Source organism: Zootoca vivipara, chromosome 12 (genome assembly GCF_963506605.1).
Source record: "Zootoca vivipara chromosome 12, rZooViv1.1, whole genome shotgun sequence".
Classification (NCBI taxonomy): domain Eukaryota; kingdom Metazoa; phylum Chordata; class Lepidosauria; order Squamata; family Lacertidae; genus Zootoca; species Zootoca vivipara.
In genome coordinates, this window is record NC_083287.1 from 28,947,409 (window position 1) to 28,974,991 (window position 27,583).

General features: G+C 41.1%; 1 protein-coding gene across 2 annotated transcripts in view; it reads left to right on the forward strand.

Moving 5' to 3' along the window:
• THSD7A (thrombospondin type 1 domain containing 7A) overlaps positions 1–27,583 on the forward strand; it is a 277,260-nt gene that overhangs the window by 210,529 nt on the left and 39,148 nt on the right. For both annotated transcript variants that reach the window (XM_035129456.2, XM_060280749.1), the window contains 3 exons: positions 5,369–5,472; positions 12,683–12,877; positions 15,646–15,909. In XM_035129456.2, the coding sequence (XP_034985347.2) occupies positions 5,369–5,472; positions 12,683–12,877; positions 15,646–15,909 (563 nt within the window). The remainder of the gene's footprint in view (positions 1–5,368; positions 5,473–12,682; positions 12,878–15,645; positions 15,910–27,583) is intronic.

Sequence of the window (27,583 nt, forward strand, 5' to 3'; positions counted from 1 at the left end):
ATTATTTTTTTACCAGTCATTTTCTCTGCCTTTAATAGCAGTATGATTGCAAATATCAGGAAATGACGTTTTCTGCTTGAGGATTTCGTTTGGTCTGCATTTTTAAGCTAACCATTCTGATTTGCTTGCCAGACTAATGCGCAGATCAAAACGCGCAAACAGCAAAGGTAGTCATGTCAGCTCATAAGAAAACCAAAACCAAAAGCCATGTTAGGGTAATACTTCTAGTAGGCCCACCGGAATTAAGCTGATCTGTCCATCCCTAAAGCCATGCTTTTTTCTGGGGGTACGCAGAATATTTCCTAAAATTTTCCTTAAAAAAAAAAAAATTCCCGAATCTTTGTACTTTTGTCCATTTACTTTATTTTTCCCAATTTGAACTATTAAATGGTGATTTTCTTGAGTCAAAATGAGAGTACCCCTAGACAAATAAAGGACAAATAAAGGGTTTTTTGGGGGGGGCTAAGTCAGGTGCCCCCTCCCCTAGTCTAATGCCCAGTGGGCATGGAATGCTGACTGCGTGCTGGGTCGATAGAATGGAGTACTGGAAGAGGGCGTGGCTGACTGACTGGAACCCTTGTCAAGAACACTAAACACTGCAATGTTTCGTTACACATCCCTGTTTGTCACTTGTTAATGTCTTCCAATCACGATGTTACTAAAGGCTCTTGGTTGGCAATATTCAGTGGGGCAATCATAGTTCGCCATTCTCAGACTCACCTCCCCATTTATAATACAGGTAGAACAAAATTGGCCTATTTTTACAGAGGCATTGTAAAGCTTACTATGTGTGTTGCGTAAGTAATATTTAGCAAGCATTATTAGCATTATCAATGCTATTTGGGTTCTTTGGGAGAATGTGTGGAACCATAACAACCCTACGCCATCTAGGTCTCTTGTGGGCAGAGTCTCTGACAGGTGGAGGTGGCTGTTGCTATCTTTGTAGCAAAACATTAGCAGAAAGCTGCCAAGCCACAAAGGAGCTTTCTGAGCTCTGGCATTAATTCCTTCTCCCCATAATGGGATATTGCCTGGGTTTCACAGGCAATTTGTCATCTTAATTTAGCAATACAAAAATGGCTTGTTCAGACAGTAACATGCTCCGACTGCTTTCAAATGCCACGATTACCTCATTTGCAAAGCGTTGGTGAATTCATCCCATTGTGTCTGATAACATCACTCATAGAATAAGGATGATAGGTCAGACATCTTTTTAATGTTCTGTAAATATCATGATGGCCAATCTTGGAGCCAGAGAAATGTTTTCACTTTGGGGCCTGGAAATAAAATCCATGGCCAAATCATGTGATTGTATTATTAGTGATTCCCACTGTAATTGAAATAGTAGTGGCTATTTTCTGTGGCTTTCCCACAGAAAGAAGGTTAAGAGAATACAGTGCTACCTCGCAAGACGAATTTAATTCATTCCACGAGTCAATTCGTTTTGCGAAAAATTCGTCTTGCGAATCGTGGTTTCCCATAGGAATGCATTGAAATTTCTTTTTTTGCCCATAGGAACGCATCAATTAAATTTCAGTGCATCAATTAAATTTCAGTGCAGTTCCTATGGGAAACCGTGATTTGCAAGATGATTTTTTTGCAAAACGAATTTGTCTTGCGAGTCACCATCAGATTGCAAGATGCATTAGTCTTGTGAAAAATTCATATTGCAGGGCATTCGTCTTGTGAGGTACCACTGTAATGGTAGCGATACCCAGATAGAATATAAGGAGAATTTGTTTATGAAGAATGGTTCATCTAATTCTGGTCTTTCTGTTGTGCTGGGCATGTGCACACAATCCATCCATCTTCATGACATATATAGGCGATGCAGGTGCAGTACACAGCTGAAGGCAAATACGTTACCTCACACCACATTTTCTTTTATGAGGGAGTTCCATACTGTAAGTGGAAGCATGCCCCATTCAGATATACTGCACAAGTGCCCATTTCCTTGGCAGCTTTGAGCTCCAAATAGGATTTGCCATCATCATTGCATGGTGTGTTTTTTGTTACGAGTTTCTTGTGTAAATGTGTTTATATTGTGATGTAAATGTCATAGGCCACTTGGAGGCAGTTAACAATAAGTTATCGCCATCAGTTTATTTGTATGCTACTTTCTTACAACATTGTGTCTGAAGCAGGTCACAACAAATCAAATGGACAGCAATAGCCATTCAGAAAATTTGGGGTTGTGTGCAGCTAAGTACCATACTCCTCAAAGCAGACCCACTGAAATTAATGGAGCCACGTTCATGATGTCCATTTATTTCAGTCAGTCTGCTATGAGTAGGACTAGCATTGGGTGCAAGCCATAATACGAACAAGTGCAAATAATCATAATGGGTTGTAGCCAACGTCTTAGAGTGGACCCATTGAAAATAGTGGATATGACAAATTTTGATACATTAATTTCAGTGGGTGTGCTTTTAATATGACTTAGTTGGACATTAGCCAAAGTAAATATGTCAATCAATACACCATTTTAAAAAATCAGTCCATATAACACTATATAAAACAGTGCAAATGCGCTAACCCAGTCTTAAAGCTGAACAGGAGAGAGAATAGAAATGAATACAGAAATAAAAATAGTAGGGCAAACCAGAATCATCTCCATTTCACAAGGCATTCCACAAAGGTTCAATACAGTTAACTTACACTCATTAGATGGCAGGCTCTTGTGGCAGCCCTCCTCCCTGCAGCTCTTCTCTCAATTCATTCCCCATCTCTCACAGCACATGGAAGCTCCTGTTCAGAAAGTGGCCACTTATCTGGTCTGGAGGTAGGTGGCAGTTGTGGCCCAGCGTGGCAGCCCCTTAAACACCTAGGGGGCGAAATGACTTTGCCATGGTGGCTGGCCTTTGGAATGCCTCCCCAGCCGGCCACCATCTTGAAATTTGAAATTAGCCTATCAGGGGCAAGCTGAGGGGTGGAGCCTGGGTGGCAGACCAGGGTGGAGAAGTCTTCACTCTGATCCAATTCCTCTATCCACCTGTCCCTGTTGAAATGTCCTTCCTGTGATTTTACTTGACAGTGCAATATAAATAAAGGTTATTAAAGCAAGGGGTTACCTTGATCCTCTATCAGAGACATACACTTAAAATCCATTAGGAGATTGTAGAATATCTATTTGATGGCTTTCTGAGAATGTAATTGCAAGACTTGAGGCAGCCAAAAATACACTCCAAATGTTGGGGATAATTTATTTTCTCTCGCCGTTATTGTTTCCTAGGTTTATTCTAAGTTTATGGCAGTTTACTCTAGCAGTAACTTCAGCAGTTAAGTTCTTCATTTTGTTTTGTGCAGATACACCAAACATGGACAGTAGTTTATTTCCATTCGGTTAGCAGCACAAACTATAAGAAAGAGAATTACTTGACTCTTGTTTCGGTTCAAGAACAAGTATATGAAAAGCAAGTCACGTTTATTTTTTGCAGAGCAGGATGAGCTACTTTTAGCTAGACCATCAGTGCTTGTTACTGAAGCAACCAAATTATAGCAGCCATTCCCATAAGCATTTCACTCCAAACAATTCAATTCTATTGGAATGACTGATGGAACAAGACGGCAAGTATCCAGTATGGAAAATAATACAAAGGGCGTTTCACGGTGCAATATCTATATACAGTGGTTTTCTCTGTATAGATACTGCAGTGTGAAAAGCCCCATGTATTCTTTCGTAAATTTGATGTGAAAATATGTTGGAAATGGTGGACACTCTGCATAATTTCAGACATGTTTTAAATATAGGAACTTGGAATGATGACCTGTCTTTTTTTTGTTTTTTGTTAAAGCTGTTGAGCAGCACCAAGCATATAGTTATGAGTAGCCCTTTCGTGTGAAATGTATATTTATGAGTCAGGTACCCATAGGTATTTGAATAAATATAGAGAAGGAAATAAATTATTGAGTAGAACAGGTGCCTAAATAATTCTGTAAGGCTTCATTTTGGTTATTTAACTCTGGCTTCCCTTCCATTTTGTTATTCAGATTGACATTGAATTCATATGGTACAGGACCTGCATTTTCCAAGTCCATATGTGGAAGAACTTTTAGAAAAGCAAAACCCTATAATTAAAATGACCTCCATAGAGAAGCACAGTAGAAAGGCTTTTCACTAAAGCAAATTTAGAGCGTCAAAAATAGCCTAGATGCACATATTTTATCTGATGCAGTTCTGCATAACTCAATTGCAAAGAGAAGTTCCAAAGTGGGTTATGCGGCACTCGTCCTGCCAACAGAATTACTAAAGGTTTCCCTGAATTTGTGGCTTAAATAGCACTGATAATGCGTGATCAGTGATGAAAATGTTGCTCATTTCTTCCAAAATCTAAGGGAGGTGATAAACCCAGGCTTAACATTTCAGACTGCAAGTGGGAAAGTCATATTCCTACTTCCTTATAAAAAGTAATCTTTCGGATTAAAAAAGGTCCCTGAACAAAGCGATATGTCACATAGAAGGCTGCGATTGTCTCCAACCACAGTCTGAAGAGGCACAACCCAGATGTAAGTTTGCTTTGTAAACTTTAGTACCTCACTGAGAACTAGGGTCCCAGACTTGATTTTCTTGTTGTATTTCTACATGCATCCATGATATGGGAACATAGAAAGTTGTCTTATACTGATTCAGGTAGGACTGGCTCCCAGCTTTAACTGGAGATGCCAAGGATTGAACCTAGCACCTTCTGTATGAAAGACAAATGCTCTGCTACTGAGCTATGCCCCTTTCCTAAACATAGCATATGACCACAGGTAGATGCAGCTGGGAGCCAAAATTGATCAGTATATGCTTTGCTAAGCATGTACGAGAGAGGAGAAAATTTGGTCTACAACCAAGCAGTTTATATGGTAGGCTGAACTACAAATCCCGTAGTCCCTAGCCATTGGCCACGCTTGCTGGGGTTGATGGGTGTTGTGACTCAGTGACATCGGGGGGGGGGGCATGGAAGGTTGCCCACATCGTTTTGTACAAGGATTTTTTAAAAAAATACATGGAAGATTATTTAGCTACATGTGAGGCTAGGAATGCTTTTTAACCTTGTTTCCCATCACTTTAATACTTGTCTAGCCTAGGACATAAAGCATAATTATAATCATTGGTAATGCAAATATTGTTGTAGGTGTCACCTGTAAGAAAATGGTCTTTGAAGTATATTTCTTCACATATGAGGACAAGCGGCAGCTAAAATATGTAGAATTACCCTCAACTTTTAGTTAAGGGAACAGCAATTTCAGAGCGAAGAAAATTGATGGGACAGAAGGTGGCAAGGAGGAGAACAGATTGGTCTTAATATTGTGCTATTTGCACATTTGCTCATGTAAAGCTCTGGCAAATGGCTTGCATTCACACGGTATTTTTCTGCTATAGATGGAAGACTCATAAATGGCGCAGGTGTCAGCTCGCACCATGGAATGTTCGTCAAGCCAGCCCCGGTGCCCAGGAAACATGTGGGCCTGGTCTACAAGCAAGAGGTTAGAAAATTCACTGTAATTTATGCTGTCAATCATTAACACAGTTATTATCACAATAGATTATCATTGTGCTCTATCACAACCTCATGTAGATTCCTGACATCCTTGTCCACTGCAAGTGCTAAGAGTTTTAGACTTTGTAAAATCAACAGCAGTAACAAATCAGGCATTAGCATGAAGTTGTTGAAAACCAGGGAGGTACCCCAGGGTGTCTTGTCTTCAAAGAACTGTTGAACTGGAGTTATTAACATGATATTGTGTGAAAGTTATTGAAGTTACTCAAATAATTAACACCTGAAATCATTGACCTGAGATAAAGTTTTTAGAACATTTGATATTGTTGTGTCCTCTGCCTGAGCTCCTTTAGGAGGAAGAGCAGGATGTAAATTGAAATAAAATTAATCATCTTCATAATTTCATTGCAAGTTAAGTATTGTCTATTGTGTAAATGTGACATGCACAGATTCTTACCCTGCAGTTCTTTTCATCCTTGCTCTTCTAAGAAGCTGGGATTCATCCATATTATTTGGGAGATAATAATCGTGGTTATGTGTACACACCTTTTTTTTTAAAAAAAAGTGGACATTCTGAATACTGTGCCCTGTCCAATATATGTTGGTTTTACAAATGTGTATATATTTTGACCAGTTTGCTCTGGGTTTTGCAAAGAAAGCAAAGTAAACAATGCAATGTTGTGAATTGTATGAATGCAGATGTGTGCTGCTGCCACTGGCAAGCGGTCAACCTTGACATCGGCCCCACTTTGCTGGGTTAGCACCATAGCTGCAATAGTGCTGATGGTGACATGGGATGAGCATACCTCAGCCGTGCATATTTGGCTATGGCGCTGTTTATCATGGACAAACTGGAAATGAAATAAAGATGCACAAGAGCAGCAATGGGTAAAGCACAAATGGAAGAGGCTCCACTTGTCAGCTCACAGGCATTATTAGAACAAACCCATGCCTTGCTTTTATAATTAAAGCCTAATATATTAGCATTTTTTTTTCAGCTTTTTAAACACACACTGAGCTTGTGTGGCTGCAAAAGTGCCAACATGAATCAGAAATTTAGCAGAAGGAGTCCTCCTCCAAGACAGCTTTGATTCTAGCTGTCCTGTGTAATTGAGCTTTTATTGCAAATCATGTCTGTGTAAAGTGAACATGTCACAACTTTAGACTGGGGCCAATTTTCTTTGGGTCTTTGTCAGCAAGAGCATGTCTTTATTTTATTTTTTTAATCAACTGTTTCCTTCCCCCTTCTCCTATTTATATAGCTGAACATAGAAACAGCAAAATAAAACAAATTTTACCCCATGCTAAAGATTGTTATTTAAAGACAATCACCATATTGTGGGACAGCACTGTGCATCTGCTATCAGGCGAGGGAAATTGCTAAAAAAGAAAAAGAAAAAAAGCCTTGATAATGGAGGCCAAGAGCAGTGCTAAGAAACGCAGCATGAAAATTTGGACTAAAAATGAAATTGCGTGAGTGAGAGCTCTTACCCAGCTTCTGACCTTTTTCAAAAGGCTTAGCTTACTTTTAAATCTTATGTCTCTAAAGCCACACATGTTCTCAAGAAGAAGAAATAAATAGACTGATGTCTGGTTTTCTTGTAAGAGACGGTCGGAAAAATCACAGTGGAAACAAAATACAATGCTGTGTAGAGCATGCTTAGTTCTCCCTTGACACAGCGACTCTACAACATTTCATGCCTGACCTACAAAAGCCTTGCTATTTTGGTCAAGAACCTCTCTAGGGTGGAGGAATGACAATTGTGCCAGAGCCTCTCCTCTGTTTCATTTCTTACGTAATGACCCAGCGCAGAGACTTGAGCGCAAAAGGTCATTTCACTTGAATTAAAATATTTTTACTCTCTTGGAGCAGTGAAAAGCTAGTGCATATCTGCCTCACTCTTGTCCTGAACATTTAGATTTTCAACATATATTTCTAAAAAACCTGTGCAGCTGTCTCTGCGCCGTATTTCCTGTTTGCTCTTGGGAGTGTATTACATACGGAGACAAGAAGCTATTATTTGGTTGGGAAAACTGTCAGCTCAAAGGAAGTGTGAAGTCTGAGGGGCAACGCTAAATGTTCTGTCTCAGCCCTGTGTTTTTTGAGCCAGGCCCCTGATTTTGCAATGAAAATTGAGCCCAGGGGACCATGATTTGCAATGACAACTTTTGGGGAAGAATATAGTTTGTGTGATGGCTTTCCTTCACAACTCCACCATACCAGCTTCCTCTCCTTGCAGCCCAATCCAGGCAAGATCTGTGTTTGCAACAGAAACATGGGTCCGGAATAAAGCTTGGAGCAGGCATAGGCAAACTCGGCCCTCCTGATGTTTTGGGACTACAACTCCCATCATCCCTAGCTAACAAGACCAGTGGTCAGGGATGATGGGAGTTGTAGTCCTAATCATCTGGAGGGCCGAGTTTGCCTATGCCTGCTTTGGAGAGAATGCAGTTGGTGGAGTAATGTTGGGGAATGGTTGGTGAGGAAAGGGTGAAGTCCCCATCTCTCTCTTGTACCCAGAGTTGAAAGTTTGGGAGTGCATGAGTTGTGAAGGCCCAATCTTGATTTCTCCCCTGCAGCATTTCTAGTTTGCTGGTGATAAAGATGAACAAATTGTATTGGTACAGTTATGATAATGTCTCTTGGCTGCTTGGAAGGAGGATAGAGAAGGATGTGTCAGCATTTGTAGAACCTACTTATTGTACAAAGGTAAACTTTGCATAGAACTTTGTCTACATTTGCCTCTGACTCCTCCCATCACTGGCATGTTTTTGCAAGAGCAGATGTGTGCAGTGAAAGGAACAATGGACTTATAAAGTATTGCCTTTGAACATAAGAGAGATTGATAGAGGTAATGAATGAAATTATTTATATATGGCTAAAATCAGACAGCATGGCCCATCACAAAGAGTTAAAGCCATAGAATAACCTGATTTCATGGTAAACTAGAAATATCCTTATTTGAGACACAGTGTGATTTGGTAGTGTTTGACCTGGGCACTTAAAGTATCTAATTTTTTTAGTACCAAAATGGCACTCATTTGCATACACAAAGCAGACTTTGAATTTAATTATCCCCACAATAATAATTTATCAGCTTATGGCCCCTTGTGGTGTAGTTCAAGCTATGCTATCAGCCCTAATTATATCAAGGTCTTTTGTCTACAAAATTTGAAGCGCAGTTTATTTCATACCACTCTTCTGGGAGACCCTAAATGTTCAATAGGGAAACGTATGTTAAGAGAACCCATGTTAAATTAAAATTTGCTGGCAACCGCATCCTTGTACTTTATGGAAACATTTTACAATTATTTGTATTTAATTCAGAATAACCACATTTGGTGTTCTCTCCACTAATGTCTGTAATCAATTTGATGGGAGTGGGTGTGATTAATTATTAGTCTGCCACAGCATGATAAGAGACTGATTTCTGGTCCCAGGTGCCATTTTCACCATGTAAATAAAGCATGTGGACTTGGCTGAAGGAGCATGCAACTTAAATTGTATTAGGATGTGCAGTGAATATAGAATTTCAGGGGAGAATGTGGTCTGCTGCGTAACCAGACCACGTTTTCTCTTCTAATAATTTGTGCTCTGTAGCCCATTAAAATGTATCTACCTTATGCAAACCCTTTTCTTTTCACTAAGGTGATATCTTAAGGGAGGGGCCAGACATGTTTCTGTGATCGTTTTATGCCAGATTCCCACGGGACGATATGCTTGGCACATTTTCTTACTCATGGGTACTTGTCTCATACCTGCAAGTTTTAGACAAATTACCCACAGACCGCTAAGGGAAATAAAGTGGTTCTTTTTTTGTTTGTTTTTTACACAACTCAAAACAGTAACAGCTGAGTTTGCAGGGGAAGAGTACTACAGCTGCCTTATGATATTTGGCTGAACTCATGTCCTCAGAAGGGATGACCTTGCCTGTAAAGTTCATCCAGTTATGCAATAAATATATAAGAAATACATGTTTCCTTAAAAACAAATAAACTAGTAAATCAAATTATAAAGGTGCCCACATACCGTGTTTCTCATATTATAAGTCATGTCTTATATTAATTTTTTCCTGAAAAAAACACAGCATGGCTTATTTTCAAGGGATGTCTTAATTAAAAAATAATTACCGCTACCGGTATCTGTGCAGACGACAGACCTGCTCCCACCGGGTCTTCGCGCGCGGCAGGCAGAGGCTGCAGCCGGGTCCTGGGGCTGCGTGCACGGCAGGCAGAGGCTGCAGCCGGGTCCTGGGGCTGCGCGCGCGGCATGCAGAGGCTGCAGCCGGGTCCTGGGGCTGCGCGCGCGGCAGGCAGAGGCTGCAGCCGGGTCCTGGGGCTGCGCGCGTGGGGCAGGCAGAGGCTGCAGCCGGGTCCTGGGGCTGCGCGCGTGGGGCAGGCAGAGGCTGCAGCCGGGTCCTGGGGCTGCGCGCGCGGCAGGCAGAGGCTGCAGCCGGGTCTTGGGGCTGCGCGCGCTGCGCGCTGAGGCTGCAGCCGGGTCCCGGGTGTCCGCGCGCAAAGGCTACAGCCGGGTTCTGGGGCTGCACGCGCTGCGCGCTGAGGCTGCAGCCAGGTCTCGGGGGTTAACGCGGCAGCAGCAACCCTTCTTTGCCACAGACCTTCTTCCACCACCCGGTACGGCTCATTTTCGAGGTATGCCTTATATTTTTCCACCTCAGGAAAATCCTGCCATGCCTTATTTTGTAGGGATGCCTTAAAATATGAGAAACACGGTAAATGAATAAAAAAACAACCTTCCTGGACCAAGAGCTTTTTTTCAGCCAGAACTTGCTGGAACTCAGTTCTGGTACCTCTCAGGTGGACACCATTGCAATTCTAAGAGAACAAGGGTGATCTTGTGCACATCTTTTTCTATAAAAATAGCACTCCCAGGACCTATTGGTCAATAAGTTGGCTGGCTTTATCCATCCTGGAGAAGCTACCATGTTTGTAGATCTGATCCACTTTTGTCAAAAGGAGAAAAATCATGGTCATTTCTGGCTTAGTGCATGCGGTGAGGAGAGACGAAGTTGATTTGAGCTGGACCTGAATTGAATTGGGCAGACCACAAAGTGTTTTACAATGAGGCAAGTGGTTTTATGAGTCACTGAATCTTACGGTTGATGCAGACCCGTAATAGAAATCCTAAATAAATGAATTTAACCAGACTGCTTATTTTATCTCTACAATTGTTTCAAGACTTTCTTGACTAGTAGTGGTAGCTGCTTTTTGGGTGGCTGAACCTATTTGTAACTTAGGATCATATGGTGGTTGCAACACAGATTTTGTTGTCGCCCTTCAAATTCCTCATGGTCCCTTTCCATACTATGCCGTTATAGATTGTGCCTTGGAGGCAAAACTGTATATTTCAGTTATAAATGTAGAAAGAGCAAAGACTATACATGACCCTCCATTTATATTTGTTCATAAAGAGTCCTCTGTGCGCCACTAAAAAGCCTTGCACATTTGTGGGTTCACATTTATTATAGTGTTTCCTTGGTTATGCTAGTATGTCAGAAAGTTTATAGCTGCCATTTTACCACTTAGAATTCACATTTCATCTCTTCAGATATGGGGAGTCTATTAAACCACACGGGAAAAATTAATCTCAGGCCAATTAACTGAGTTTGGAGACAGTGAACTAGTATTTACAGTTCTGGGAACTGTGAGGGTCATGGATAGGTCCTGCCTTTGGAATCCTGGGCTACAAATAAAGGAAATATTTTCAAAGAGCTGGAATCGTAATATTTGCTAGGGAGGCAGCAGTTGTCTGATAGTGGAGCATTTCATCATGCAACTTGCAGTTGAGAACTCAGGAACATACAGCTCATAAAAAGTTAATTTTTTTCTCTTTTTCCTTTGATTCAATCCTATGCATACTTGGGATTAAATCCTATTCAATTTTGTGTGGCATACTTCTGAATAAATATACATAACACCAGGCTGCATAGCTGTTGAGCAAAGTCAAGATGTAGAAGTTCACTGTGTAGTTTAGGGCTGCGTTCAAGTATTATTTTTGAGGTATTTCATTATGACTGCATTACAGTTAACTGGGAATAAGTCCCATTAGAAGTCAATAGGTACATCGCTATAGTATTACACACACACACACACACACACACACACGCCTTATAAGCAAATAGAACTTGCTGGTCAGAAACAGTTATGCAGCGTAATCTGCATAAATGGTACAGCCTATGCTTCTTTACTCAGAAGTAAGTCTCAGTTAGTTCAATGGGACTTCCAGGTAAGTGTGTATAGGACTGCAAATCTCAGAGAAAATGGAGCCTAATTTGCAGCACCGTGGCAGGGGTGGTGAAGCCATGGTTCTCCAGACATTGCTGGACTTCAACTCCCATCCTACCCAACTGTTGCCCATGTTAGGTGGGGCTGATGGGAGTTGTGGTACAGCAACATCTGGAGGGTCACGTGTTACCCCTCCCTAATCTACTGGTATGCCTATTGTTGTTGTCGTTATTATTATTAATATTATTATTATTATTATTTCAAGTTGCTTGTTACTCAAATGTCCCCAGCAACTTACGCCGTATTAAAAAACCTAAACCTAGATACATTATACTGTTAAATTGTGTTTAAAATATATTCATTGGTTTTCTCCATTACAAGCTCCTTATGCCATCATTGCTAGAGAGAAGATCTTTTGTGTTTTTATATGGAGGTTTAATATAATGCTCAAGCTACAAAGCATTTTCAGGTAGACATACCTTCCTGCTTTCCTATGGAGCAAATACATTTCTCTTCAAAGTGTGTATCAACTGTGAATATAATGATAGTATATTTAAAATTATAAAAAGCTCAATTTGTATCTCAGTATACCCATTATTTGGGAAAGTTAGTAATATAGGGCAGTTAAATTATACAGCGAAATGGGGCAGAATAATAGATGGCATTTATTCCTTCCTTCATAGAATGGCTTGCATTGTATTTCTGTGCTGCATTTTTAATGTCACTTGCTGATCTGAATTATATGAGAAATGTGCAGCATTTTGCATTTTCTGAAATTTGAAAACAGTCCCATGGTACCAGAGATCCCAAGCGGAATGTTACTGTTCTTGAACATATTGCTAGTTGAGCTAAGTCAAATGTGGGTGACTCTGGTGATTAGGTGCTCCCATTGTCTTACTTACAAAAGGCCTAGCAACTCATTATAATTCTTTCTGCTTCTCTCCTTCCAGCTATTACTTGTCGCAAGCAAGATGGCGGACAGGCTGACATCAGTGAATGCCTTAAGCATGCAGGCTCTTTGCCACCTTTAACACAACCCTGCCAAATCCCTTGCCAAGATGACTGTCAGTTCACAAGCTGGTCAAAGTTCTCTTCTTGCAATGGGGATTGCGGAGCATTTAGGACAAGAAAGCGCTCTCTTATTGGTAAGAGTTGGAAAATACCAAGAGAAACATAGTTGGTAGTACCAGTAGGATTAGTGCCGCAATGAGAAATTTACTTAGGGAGCAGGTAGAATCACTAAAATGACTGAAATGCAGAAACTGTTGGCACTAGTTGAGTAAGGTGTCACTGATTGAATTCATTTTTATTGCCCAAGATAGTGTACAATACATATTTTATTAACTGATCCATACGGAAACATCTGTAAAGTTAGACATACATATTCTAGTAGAAGTGGATATATATTCCAAATCTATACTGTGATTTAGGATAATCAAGGGAAAACACACACACACACACACACGTACATGTAAACGTATATACGTGCATACCCCTCCCAAAAGAATATGTACATTTGACAATAGACTTCTGCTTCTGCTTCTTTTTGTACATATCATTATGCAAGTTATTTTTATGTAAAAGTAATCAATCATGGATGCTTTAGTTGATATTTCTGGATTGCAGGAGCTTGTACCTTTGAAGCCCCTTCCAAGTATATTATCCCTGGGAGGGGGAAAAATCCAAAAATTTCTAGGAGAAATTGAGGTCTTCCAGTATCATTTATTATCAATAATGCTTTATTTCCCACCTACCCAAAAAAGAATTTATGTTCCATCTGCCATGAACTTGTAGAATACAGTTTGAAATAATGTTTGCAGTCTTCCGAGCACTAGTGACAGGAGATTAGAGATGTGTGTCAGTGGATTGCAGGCTATTTTTCATAACATTGGTTTCGGTTCAACTTCAGAATGCTGCAACTACTCCACATTTATTAGGTAAGAAATTGTATATACTCCTGACAGGGGAAGAAATTCAGAAACAAGGTTAAATAGCTGGGCTGCAGTCCTGTAGACACTTTTACTGCTTCAGTTCAAGTGAAGTCAGTGAGATTTTAGCATCCTGGGTGCAGAATTGCTGAATAAATAAAAAACTGAAAGTCTCGGCTTTGAGTCAGTAAGTAGACCCTCTCTTTTGCTAGACAGACACTCCCAAGTGGGTGTCATGAAGATGGTGACAACATCATTAGACAGGATTGATATGCATGATCTAGAATCTAGATCATATAATCCAATTTGCAGGGCTAAAGAAATGTAGGAAATGAAAGATGTCTTCCTGACAAGGAATTTTGTGTAACTCAAAAACTTGCTTATTTCCACCCAAATTAACGTTGGTCCAATGAGAGCCGCACATTATCTGATTTGGATCTCTTCCACTTTAGGGCCTGGTTATTATTTAATGAGCAACAGGAAGAGCTCCTAGTTTAATCAGAACAGAGAATTACTGGTGCTATATCGACTGTCTCTGTTCTGTCTATGCTGGTAAACATTTTAATGACCCCACTGTCTTTCCAAGATGCATCTTATAACACCTCATAAAAATTGTATTATTTCTGAGCAAAGGAAAACAGGGCAGCACTCACTGATGCCCATTGAAATGGCAAGAAGGTAGATACTGATTTCAGATTTGAATTTAAGTAATAAAGCTTTCACATAGTGATGTACTTTAAATAGAGTCTCCACTAAGGACTCATCCCCACTTCTGCTTGTCCCATGCCTGGAATGCACGGGTCTGAATGGTTTTCCTCTTGTCTCGGACTTTCTAGGCAGGGGTCTGAGAGGCTTTGCCTTTGCCCCACGCTTTAGCGCTAAATCGGAGCAACCAGCAATCCGGAGAAAACTCAGTTGACATTTGCTTCGATTCAGTGGTAAACAGCGGGTTTTCCCAGGGGGAGGTGGTGGGTCAAGCGCTAAGATTATTCTCAATGGTGGAAATCAGTACTAACAAAACAGGGAACACAAATTGCAAAGACAATTCACAGTTAGTATGGGAGCCCCGTTGACTTATAAGAGACTTCACAATGTTGTAGATAAAGCGTGTTCTCCTTCATGGAGAGTATGTGTTGCGGTGGGGGCAAACAAGACATCCCTCTGTTGCTGGGCGGGTCAGTTTGGATGGCCACGAATCTTATTGGGCACCTCTTGGTCATTGGGGAGAATTTGATGTTGCAATTTATGATTGACAGCCAAGGGGTTATTTATTCCCTGCGCGCAGCATTGAGCTGCCTCTTTTCGCTGAACGCATCAGATCATATATTTAGGGCTGTTTGCATTGACCTTGCTATGCCTGTCATGGGGTTGTCTGCTTTGGGGCAGGGGCCTGGTGGGAATTTTTCCATTTGGCTGATTGGCCGGTGCCATTTGGTTTTTTGCCTACTGCGTATCAAAATCGTCACAACTTGTAAGGTTGCAGTTAGGCATTGGTTAAATTTGGTTGGAGGGGGTATGGTTGGCTGTGCCGGCCCCTCTAATGCTGCTGCTGCAAGGGTATTCCGTTAAAGGAATCCAGGGGCTCACCATGCTCTTGTCCGAACCCCTGTCCAAGGGGCTAGGGCCACGCAAGAGCCCCTGGGAGCATTTGGGGGAGAGGTGAGGGCCTGGCACCCAGCTCTATTCTCTCCCCAAAATGTTTTCCCTTATTGACTTTTGCAGGCTTGTGGATGACAGTTCTGTTCCTACCTCTAGGTGGGAACAGATAGTCGCGAACCAATGCCTAAGCAGCCACTCACATTCTGTAATCAATAAAGTTGTGGCCAAAAAATTATGCCAAAAACCTTAAACAAAAATTCAGCGTGAATTGTGTTTTATTTGAGGGTGGCTTGGGGACCTTGACATGCAACAAGCACCATAATAAACATTCAGATAAAGGATATCCCAAGAAAGCACTTTCTGAAGTTCTTTCTACTGCCTTCCAGGGAAAAGCAAGAAGAAGGAGAAATGCAAAAATCCCCAGCTGCATCCACTGATTGAGACCCAGATCTGTCCATGTGACAAGTATAATGCCCAGCCTGTGGGGAACTGGTCAGACTGCATCTTACCCGAAGGCAAAGTAGAAGTACTGCTGGGAATGAAAGTACAAGGAGACATCAAAGAGTGTGGGCAAGGCTACCGTTACCAAGCCATGGCTTGCTATGATCAAAACAGCAGACTGGTCGAAACATCACGATGCAACAGTCACGGTATTTTAAACCTCTCATTTTTCTGGTTGGTTAAAGGTGCTGGTTAGTCTTTGAATATCACAGAGATACAGCATATAGGCAGAATTCGGAGGGGGGTAAACGTGTTGTTGCCTTAGAAAGGTATTCAAAGCCGATGTAAGTTAAGGAACCTTTCTCTGCAAACCAGGAAAATTCCTTACCTTTCTATGTTATTTTTCCAGGTTTGTGTGTGTGTGTGTTCCCTTCTGTGAAAAAAAAAAATAGATCCAAAGATTACATGAAAAAAACCTCCAGCTCTTGTTCATCCCTTGTGGCAAAAACAGTTGCTAGAGCATGCAACACCATGGGTTTCTCTCAAATTCACTGTATTTTCAATTTACATTATGTTTCATTGTTTTTGCTGCAAAAGACTAACAGGGCCGCCCCTCTGGAAAGGCATTCCTGTTGCATTTGTATATTGGTCTGGTTCACGAATCGGGTGTGAATCATAGAAAACTTGGCATTCACATTCTGACAAAGAGCTACCGGTAGAAGTTTTATTGTCATTATTATTTATGTCTGTCAAATTTACCAGGTAGCAGCAGGTGTCTTTTTTTAGATGTTGAGGCCTGGCTTTATCTTGCCTTTAGGAAAAAAAAGATAGTGCATTTATCTTACTATTTTAAACTTTTAATTAACCAATAAATGCAATGCTGGAAAAATAAGCAGTGGTTTAATGAAAAGGGAAATCTTTCCTTTTATATATATATATTTACACCTACTTAGTCATGTTATAGATCCACTGCAATATATGGGGATTAAGATAGGAAGTTGAACTGCAGTGGTTCTCTAAGCATGACTAACAGAGCAATCCAACCCCCCTTCGTGCTGGTCAGGGGGAGGTGGGTTGAATTGCATGGAGGTGTCCCTCAACCCAGTTCTGCTGGCCTCTGTTGGCCTTCTCACCAGCATCACCCCTCCAGCTTCCCCTTTCTGATGCTGAGAGATAGCTCAGTTGCTACATCAAAGGTGTGGGCAGGTTTTATGGGGATGGAGTGGGGATGAGCCAACCCGAGGTCCATTGGCTCCTGAGATGGCCCATCTGTGGTTGCATGCTGTCCCCACCTTCACCCCAGCTGCTGCAGATGTGGCAGCGTCCCCACAACTCTGTTAAAGCCCTGGGACCACCTTCCGTTTTCTAGAGTCCCAGATCATGGCTACACAAATTTTGCATAGCAGGTGCATTTTCATAGTCTCCACAGAAGTGATATATTTAAGCACAAGCAGATTGTGGGGCAGAGTCAAGGCGCATTACCTCAATCAACCCCTCTTCATGTTAATTTGTACCCAAACGAAGAAGCTTGCATTTAGCTCTTCTACACTGCTGAGGTGTGTCGAGTCACATTTTAAAAGAGTTGTGGCTTCTATGCATAACAAATCAACTGTGCTTGCTATTCTTTGCTGTTATACATAGCAAGTCATTGTCTGTGAGCCTCCAAACAATTTTCACATATTGGTGTGAGGTGTTTTGTTTAAATACCAATCTGCTTATGAGAGCTATAAGACCTTGGAAAATTGGGAGCTGGATATAAAGGCTTCCAATTGCACACAAAAAAAGCTGTGAGTCTAGAAACGTTAGACTATAGGTAATGCAAAATAATGAAAGACCTTCAGTCCGACAGAAGCAAGAGGGGCCTAGTGCCAATCACTGTAGCTTTGAAGGATTATTATTTGTAAGAGCAACTATAAAAACACTGGGAAATCAGGAACCATCTATTCAAAAGCACAGAGTAGCTGGAGCAATGGAGCTGATGAAGTTGCTATCTTGCAGTGTCAGAAGGGAAATCTCATTATGTTGGCTGGAATCCAAACTGTTTGCCACAAGAACACAACACTATCCAGTAAAGAAATTAATCTCTTTTCTTTTGGTGCCACCTCTGAAGTTTAGAAACTCCTGAGACTCAGGTGACTGGGTGAGACATGGTCTTTGTTGTTGTTTAGTCGTTTAGTCATGTCCGACTCTTCGTGACCTCATGGACCAGATCACGCCAGGTCTTACGTAGACACAACTGACCTTGGGTCTGATGTGACCTATAATGATAATAAATATAAATCAAGAGTACAGCAGAGTTAATCCTGTATATCGTCAGGATACGTAGTTCCTTTGACAGCAGCAGGATTAGGGATAGCAGCATTAATGGACAAAGATGGTTGTATTTCCATTGATTTTCCATTGGGTTGACATTTGTTCCAACATCACTTTTCCAGTAAGATTTATCGAGCTGCTTCATGTGTTAAGTTTTTAGTGTATGCCTGTATTGAACACATACATAGTACTTCTGTGTTTCAAAGCACATGCTGGATGTGGGTATTTCCTGAAGCAGGAGTGGGGAACCTAAGGCCCAGGGGACTCTCCCAAGGCCACACCCCTCACTAGTTTTGCTTTGTAACCCAAGTGTGCTTCTGCCTGACTAGAATGTGTCCTTGGAACTCTGATAGTGCCTCTTCTTTCGATGAAGGATAGAGAGAGGGTGTGTGTGTGTGTTCCCCACCCTTGCCCTAGAGGGAGCTCCTGGTTGACTAGGGCTCTTTATTACATCTCTTTGGGCTGAGCCATACAAAACAGCCTCAACAGCACTGAAGATGTTTCCATTCTTGCAACTGAAAGGAGTCAATAACTTGTCTGTGTATTTTCGGTTGCATATCTATGCTGGATCGGTAGTTTACGTGGCAATATTTTGGCCTGTTACTCCCTGGACAAATTAGACAGCGTCCTTTTTATGGCTAATTATCTTGTTAGGTCATGCACAGCTTTCCATCACTTACTTGCATAACAGCATTTCTAAGCCGCCCTGTAACAAAATTCTAAGGGCAGCTTTAATCAAGAAACAGAACAATTTAAAATCCAGCATCAATGACAAACAATAGTAAAATTAGTAAAATTAGAGAACAAAAAACGGTTTAGAAAGACTGGAGTGATAAAATATTTTCTCCTGGTGTCAAAATGACGCCAAGATGGTTATCAGACAGGCTTCTCTGGGGAGGACATTCCACAACAATGGCCCCACCACTGAAAAAGCCCTGTGTTCTGTACCTAGTCACCCTACCACCACACTTGGTGGGAGCACTTTAAGAAGGGCTTCCAGATAAGACCTCAAGATCCAGGTATAGGTACACGTGGAGGGAGGTGATTCTTCACGTACCTTGGTCCCAAGCTGTGAAGGGGAAAGTAAAGGAAAGCAGTACCTTGAATTGGACTGGAAGCCAGTGGAGATTGTAAAGTACTGGCATGGTGTATATAACCTTAGAGCTTTATTCTTAACTTATTTAAGTTTCCAGTTCATTTTCAAAAGCAGCTTCCCAGCTTCCCACACAATGAGCTGCAGTAGTCTAAGCAGGAGGTAAATAGGGCATGGATTACTGAAGCAAGGCTGTCTCGTTCCAGGTAGGCAAGTAGGTACCGTAGTGTACTATTCTTAGCTGGTGAAAAGCTGTTGGGCTACAGAGGCTACTTGTGCCTTAGTAACACAAATGAATCAATGAACAGCGCCAGAGCCCAGACTACAAACCTGAACCTTTGGGGGAATACAACCTGTTTAGAACAGATTGAACCCCACTTGCCCCATTGAGTAAATAGTCTCCAATATGCTTCAAAAATGTTACTTTTTAAAAATAGCTCTCTTTTTCAATGCACAAAGAAAGAGATCAAATAAAAGAAATATTTCAATCATCTTGGGCATCTCAAAAGAGACAACACATAAACTTCTCACGAATCCCTGTTTATATGTCTTCAGCAAAAATTATATACCATATTTGTCCATCTGTGACTGCTTATCAAAGCCTGGTGTGTTGGGGTTTTTTATGGTGGTGGTTAGATTTCTTTAAAAAAGGTGAGATCTGGAGACAATGTGTCTCCTATATATCATCATTCTCTTAATCCATTTCTTTTGTAGCAATGTCAAAACTAAGTCATTTCATTGCCCAATTTGGCATTTCAGTTTTAATCTAAATCAAGTGTGAGCACGGATTTTGAAAAGAACATTAATAATTTGACTTTTTTTGGAGGCATTGTTGGAATCCAGAAAATATTTTAATTGTGTTGAACTGATGTTTTCCCCAGTTGATAGTGTGTAACTCACTTCTCCTCCATTTCTTAAAGGTATCCAACCAGTATAATCAACACAATGCCATTCCATCTCAATAAAAGCTTAGAAATTTGTGATTGGGAAACATCCCAGCAAATGTTAAATGTCTTCAATATACCAGTAGTACATGGTAATTAGGATATCCTAGTGTGTTCGTAACTTGTTTAATTGTTATTTACAAGAATTTCTTTATTGATTTTACCTTTAAAAACACAACTTAAAACATAACTAAGCTTCAGTTTCAGAGAATAATACCCACAGCAAAAATCACACACAAATTACAGTATAAAGCATCATGATTATTCTTATGGTTCCTTCAGCGTAAACAACTATGAGTTCCACAAAGTAGCTTATGAGTTGGCGGCATTACATCATTAGTTTTCTTATTCCCATGCGCTACAAAATCAAACCACTCTGATCCAAAACTATCCCTCTTTTTAGTCCCTCCAGCCAATTTTAAAAGCCATTTATAATACAAATAATATATAATACACATTTTGACCATCCCAACCATATTTTTTAAAAACCTTATAAAATGTGGGGACATGCATGCCTTAATAGATTTAGTCCTTCCTTAAGCTTTGCTTGATCATAAAACAAACCAACATCAACCTAGTGCCCATATTTAGTCCTATAAGGCTAGGATTGTAATGCTAAACACATACACCACATGTCAGTGGCAGCTGCAGGAGTTTGAATGGAGCATAGACTCACCTCTGTTGGCAGAGTCTAGTGGAGAGGAACCACCACTGATGAGGACTCCTTGGTGTGATTCCTGCATTGCAGGGGGCTGGACTAGATGAACCTTGGGGTCCCTTTCATCTCTACAGTTCTATGGTTCTATGAAAAGTTTGGGCAACACTGATGTATGGATAATAGACAATCAGGTCATCAGTGTTGGCTGTAGCACTTTTGACAGCATAATCTCTGTTCTCGCCGTATTCCCAGTACCAGTGCTACTCAAATAAATCTGAGTGTGTATTTCTAACTTCTGCAGCCCATTGCACCGGCATGGCATGTGAACCCTGTCCAGAGGAAATTACCACAGCCATTGCTGTTTACTGGATGACGGCAGGCAACTTTTCCCATTGTAATTCCAGGATGCTACTCTATAATCGGTCCATTGAGGATTATGACCGTCTTCTCTTGTAACTCTTCTCTTGGTCAGCACTCTGATGCAGCAGAGAGATTTAACGTTTTTATATAGGTCATAATGCACTTCTTAATTCATGTCGGTTTATTTTTTAAGACCTCAGGCACAGTCAACCAGTCCAGGATGGCTTGTCTGCTGCCTTATTAGTGGGAGATTATTTCCCCCTTTAGCATTAATTAAATGAGATACATTGATTTGTGCTGACTCTACAAAGCTCTGTGTGGTTGCAAGGCTTAGGCAGGGGATTAGAGGGGAATATCTGTGCATCGGTGAATGTTTCTAGAACAGCTGTTGGGAGTATCCATGTGAAGTGCTGAATTTCTTATTTAATTGCTTATGCGTCTGATAGTAAACTCTCAGATGCTATAAAAGAATCCATGTGGTTGCAAACATTGCTTTATTGTTTATGTGTACTCTTTCATCATTTTAAAAAGTCTCTTTTTTTACAAACTCTACCCTGCAGCTATGTGAAGGGAAAGTAAAATGAAATAGAAATGCAGAAGAAAGACTTTTAAAGTTCCACTTTGTCTTGCAATGTACCTTATGAAATACGATATTATTTCCACTGACGTGTCAAAAGTGATAAATTGATTTTAGCCATTTCGTGTATTCAGAAAAGTGGGCTATGAACAAGCAAGTCAAGGTCTGAGTGAACAAAATGAGAATATATTCTGATTCCCTCCAGTACTATTGAATTCCACATCTCCATGTTGTACAGTGTTGTCGAGAAATTGCCTCTAATGAACTTGATGGAACAATCTCTCTAATATATCATTGTCTGTGATTGTTGTCGGTCATGCAAACGGCAGCATAACCGCAGAACTGCAGGAGGGTGAGGAGGTGAGCAAGGAAGCAGTGTGAGTGGTGGTGGGTGGCAGGCTGTGGCCCAGGCAAGCCAGAGAGGAACAGCTAGGGCAGGGCTTCTCCTCCTCCTCCTCCGATTACTCATAGCCGAGTAAGATTGTCTTCCATAAACATGGTTTTAAAAGTGAGTCTGTGACTGTGTGGAGGCCATTTCTGAATCCACACGTCCTTCCACAGTGGGAACATTGGTTTCTGGGCAGGAGTTGATCACGGTGTGGATTTGCCAAGCATGCCTTCCTCTTAGCACGTTTCTCCCTTTTGTCCTGAGTTCGAGCGTCTTCAAAGCCCATTGCAGCTTTGGTAAAGGCTGTTCTCCAATTGGAGCACTCACAGTCCAGTGTTTCTCAGTTGTCAGTGTTTATACTACATTTTTAAAGATTTGCCTTGAGAGAGTCTTTGAACCTCTTTTGATGACCACCAGCATCAACTCCCCATCAGCTATCCTACTTGGCTGCTGCTGTGCACCTGACACGCTGCCATTTCGGCCTCGGCAATGTTGGAGGCCAAGGAGGAAGAAAGCAGCAACAAAGCAGAATGGTTGCTGGGGAGCTGCCCCAGCAGGCGAGTGTCCTTGGGGGTGATCAGGAAATAACTAGAGGCAAGTGGGCGGATCGGTGCAGGGCACGCTTTCTAAGCCTTCTCACTCTCCCGCCGGTCACTGCCGATGGTTACTGTGGGAGAAGGGAGAATAAAACGCCCAGGGCCGGCTCTAGGTAGACTCCCGGTGGCGCAGGGCGCCAGGGTGCTGGGCCGGTAGGTGGGGCGCTGCGCAGCAAAGCCGCGTGGAAGCCATGCTGCGCCCTGTGAGGGTGGGGGTGCCGGAGCGATCTCTGCCCCTCAGCGCCAGGGCGCCCGACCTGCTTGAGACTGCCCTGAAAACGCCTTTCTTCTCTTGCTCTCTGCAGCAGCGGTGACAGGGGGAGAGCAAGGTGTTTTGGAAAGCCCACCCTGTGCCGATCTGACCTCCTTTCCAGCCTGCCTGCCAGGGAAAAGGAAAAGATGATTTGGGGCAAGCTGTGAGGGGAGGGGGCTTGGTGAATGTTGTAATGGTGGGGATGATGATGAACAAAAACAATCCTCCTGGCAAACTAGGAATATCCCCTCCCTCACCCAAGTTTAGGATATTCCACCATTCTTCAGCAGAATTCCTTGTTCTTTGAGAAAAAGTAAGTGGCTCGTGTAAATGTAAACAAGGTTTAATAATAAAACTGTAGCAAAATAACATAATGTCTGAGAGAGACTAAAACAACATCATGAGAGGCTAGTGTGAGGCAAGAAAACGAGAAGAGGCAGTTGGCCCCTCTTAACTGACAGGACACACACAAGCCCCCCCCACCAGATAGATACCCAATATTCCACTGATCAAATTAGGCCCTATCGTTTTTCTTACAGTGAAGGGGTGTGGGGTGGGTGGATGGGATTGGCAAGCAGAGCTAGCAGGATTGGCAGCCCGTAGTATTTCTAAAAGAAATGTGTGATGTGCATGAGATGCTTCAAATAGCACCCAAGATTATACTACATTCAGATATGCATAGATTATTGCTTTTTTACTTTCTTGATGTGATTTTTATAATACAATGAAATCCAGTGAGATTCAGGTAGAAATTGAGTCTTTCAAAGGCTGTGGCACACCTTCCCTTCCCTGACCTCCATGCACCTGGCAGACGTTGGGTGTCAAGTTTGCCAAGAATGTATTGGCAGGGGAACCCAATCCATAAGACTCAGAAATATGAAATGATAAGAGCATGAGTTGAACGGGAAATCAACAACAACATAATAATATTGTGGCATGAGTAGAGGGCGGCTACGGCAAGCTTTAGTAATGGCCACCAACTTAGGTAGCTTCAAAAGATTAGACATAGGAGATATCAATGGTTACTAGCCAATAACTTCCAGTATTCATTCCAGAATATGATGAATAGCAGTTCCTGAGGAGCCAAAATAGGGAGAGCGCTATTGCGCTCGTGTTCTGTTTGTGGGCTTCTCAAAGGACACCGAGAGCAGGATGCTGACTAGATGGGCCTTTGATCTGATCCTGCAGAGCTCTCCTTATACTCTTAAGAGCTGGTCCCAGAATTCACTTTTAATCATACCTGCTATGAGTGTGCCTATGTTCGTGTATGGAAAACCAGTGTAGGGAAAACCAGATGTTTCCTAATGGCAAATTGGAAGATGAGGGCAAATAGTTCTGTCACTAACCTGAAATCATTTGCTTTGGTGTACTTTCCACTTAAACGGTGAGACTTGCATCCCAATAAACATGCTTAGGATCAAGATATTAGAATAAAAGATATAGTGCCTTCTTGCAAAGGCTTGAATGTGTCATGATGGCATGATAATCATAAATGTTGATGAGAGAATTCAATAACAGTTGAGTCAAAAGGTGCTGTATTTTTCCGTCTGTGTCTGGTTGCTGCATCATAGCACGTTGATGTGCAAGGAAGACTCTCTTGCCATTTTAACTAGTGTCATCGTTTCTAATCTCACAGTGAGTCATGACCTGTGAGGTGTCCATTAGCATGAAAAACTAGGGAAGCCTCTCTTCAGTAAAGAAGAGACCAAACTGCTGATGCAGAAGATCAATTGCTGTGTGGCGCTGAAGCCTTGGAGGCTAATCCTGAAAACAAGATAAAAGACATGCCGTTGTTCAATTCATCACTCCATGGGCTCTTGTGACATAGCCATGAATACAAATACTGTCAGGTAGACTGTAAATACCTTTGAAAGTCAAGGGAAATTCAAGAAGTGGTGTCCTTCACTAAACCTAGAAGATCAGTTCTGTGCTTGCACAAAGCAAAAATATATTGGAATATCAGTATCTATATCATACATGGGTGCATAATTCCAAGTTTATATTTCTACAAATGTGTAGCTGCAAATGTTGATTTCACCCACTTTTTGTATCTTTTGAAAATGTGTCCAACATGATAAACGTTTGGGTCATTTATGAATTACAACGAGGGTTTTTATTTTACTGGAGAAAAGCTCATGTCTGCTCTCCCTCCATTTCCTACTTTTACTATTTGGAGGTTTTCCCATTTTTACTGCTTGGATCATTATTATCCATCTTTGTAACTAATTTGTATAGAAGACTGCCCAAGAAACTGGGGATAGTGAGATAGTCAACCCATATTTTTTGGCTTTTAATCCAACCCATGGAAGAGAATAAAAATATATATTAAAAAACCTTTATGATCGCAGACTAAGTTGTGTGGCAGATTCATTTGGGGTGCTATGTTTGCTGGACTTTCACGTATAATTCTTAAACTGTTGATCCGGTGTGATGCTTTCAGGGCCACATTGAGACTTGATAGGCAAGCAATATATTTCATCCCTATCCTCTTTTCACATATAAAGCAGATGCACATTAATTTATCATTTGCATCAGGGGAGACTTACCTGTGACCCTGTAAATGTTGCTGGGCTACAATTAATTCCCACCAGCCTCAGCCAGCATAGCCAGTGTTCAGGAACAATGGGTGTTGTAGTCCAATTTCTTCAAGGCAGCCGTGCTTTACATGAAAAAACCCATAGGTCAAAGAATCAAAACAACTTGGCCTCCTCCCCTGCATTAGCTCATTACATTACATTTCTTTTTAAGTACTTATTTTCTCAGCTTGGCTCACTTCCAGCATGCCCCCCTTTCTTCTTTTCATGTCAAAAGATCACACACACCCCACTTTATCTTTTAATAGGGCTGCCATCTGAACAGCTGTCCCTCCACATCTATTCTGTGGCTTCCCTGACTCACTTATCCTTTAATAGTGCTAACTAGCATGGTGCCGTTTTCAAGGATAAGTTGTTGAAGTTAGGTACCCCATATAAACTGGGTGATTCATGAGTAGGGATGAGGGAGGAATTTGGTTCAGTTCATATTATAGATGAATATATCAAATCCATACTTTCCAGAACAAGAAACAGCCATCTTTTGAAATTTGCACTTATCCAAAGTTTGTGATGCAGTTATCCAACCAAGCCATGCATAATAATAATAATAATAATAATAATAATAATAATAATAATAAATAAATAAATAAATAAATAAAAAATAAAAAATATATTTGGGGACATTGTGCATAAAAAATATGTTAGTAAAAATAACATACAAAAAATGCACTATATTGGAGAAAATTGCTTCCAGAAACATATGCATTATTCGGAACTGTACCAAAATGTGTTTATTAGGCAAAATCCACATTAAAATGCTAATAAATTTACATGAGGATTGTAAAAAAATAAAAATAAAAAATAAATTTGCAAATTGCTGCAGAAATGTGAAGAACTGAAGACTGGAAAAATGAGAAACTGAAGTGTGCATGCACACGAAAGCTCACACCTATGACAAACTTAGCTGGTCTCTAAGGTGCTACTGGAAGGAATTTTTATTTTTATTTTTTGAAAGATCCTTCCAACTCTGCTCAAGAGGATCTCATGAATCAACTTCCAGTACCTGAACAAGGTGTTCATAGTCAGTCCTTTTCCCATAATGTCTCATCCGTACCTCATTTAATAACCACTTTTTTATGATAGGGTCACTCTGTGGGCTGGTTCAGATGTAGCACAAAACCATGGTTTAGAGTTTACCAACCCAAATAGGTGGGGTAATCATCATCATCATCATCATCCAGTCCCACTCCCCTGTTCTTTCTTCTTAATAACAGAAGGTTTTTGCTTCTGTTATTATTATTATTATTAGCCACAGGCCTGGTATTTCATCCACACCTGAACAAACAGTAATTAAGCTTAACTACTGGTAATAGAAACAAGCTGACTTGACCTTGGTTTTTGTACTTGGTTTGTTTAAATTAACCGTGGTTAGTTTTAACCACAAGGCTTGGATGACATGCTGAACTGAGGCTAATATAAAATTGAAGCTGAAGGTTGTGATCACTTCCTTACAACTGTACCAGTCGGAGGAAGAAAGAGGAGATGGAGCCCATGAAAACTCAGAGAAGTTAGGCTCAATCAATAATGGTTTAGTCTTACATGCAGACACAGGCCACATGTTTATCTCTTCTCATATCATTCTGCGTCTGTTCCTCCCATACACCTCCCACCCTTGCCATTCCTCTGATTTCTCCTTGCAATTTGCTCTTCTGTGTCCCTCTTGTTTTCCTCTGTATGAGTGGTTACATCCATTTTTCTTTGTCTGTGTTACTAAACAGAAATATGGAAGAGCATTTGGCCTACACATGTGAAAGATGATAAATGCCTTGTACAACTGTTGGGAGCATCAGGTCAAGAGGCTGGCATTAAGTATTTTTCCATTACAATTGAGACTTAACCAATTTTGCAGATGTCCAGTTTCATCATGAGTCACATCGCATGACATTGTAAATACATTTAACAAAGCATAGTTTATGATTTTCTCAGCTTTGGGATGGGCATAGTAGTCTTTCTGAGCATTTGCTATTGTCTAGAATTATAAGAGGACTTTGTATCTAAAAATCCATGTAGGTGTAACAGGAAGTGTTACATTGGTAGGGGATAGTCTGGTATTTCTGTTAGGAAGGCAAGAAGGAGTGCTTAGGAGCTATCCTGTTGCTTCCTAATA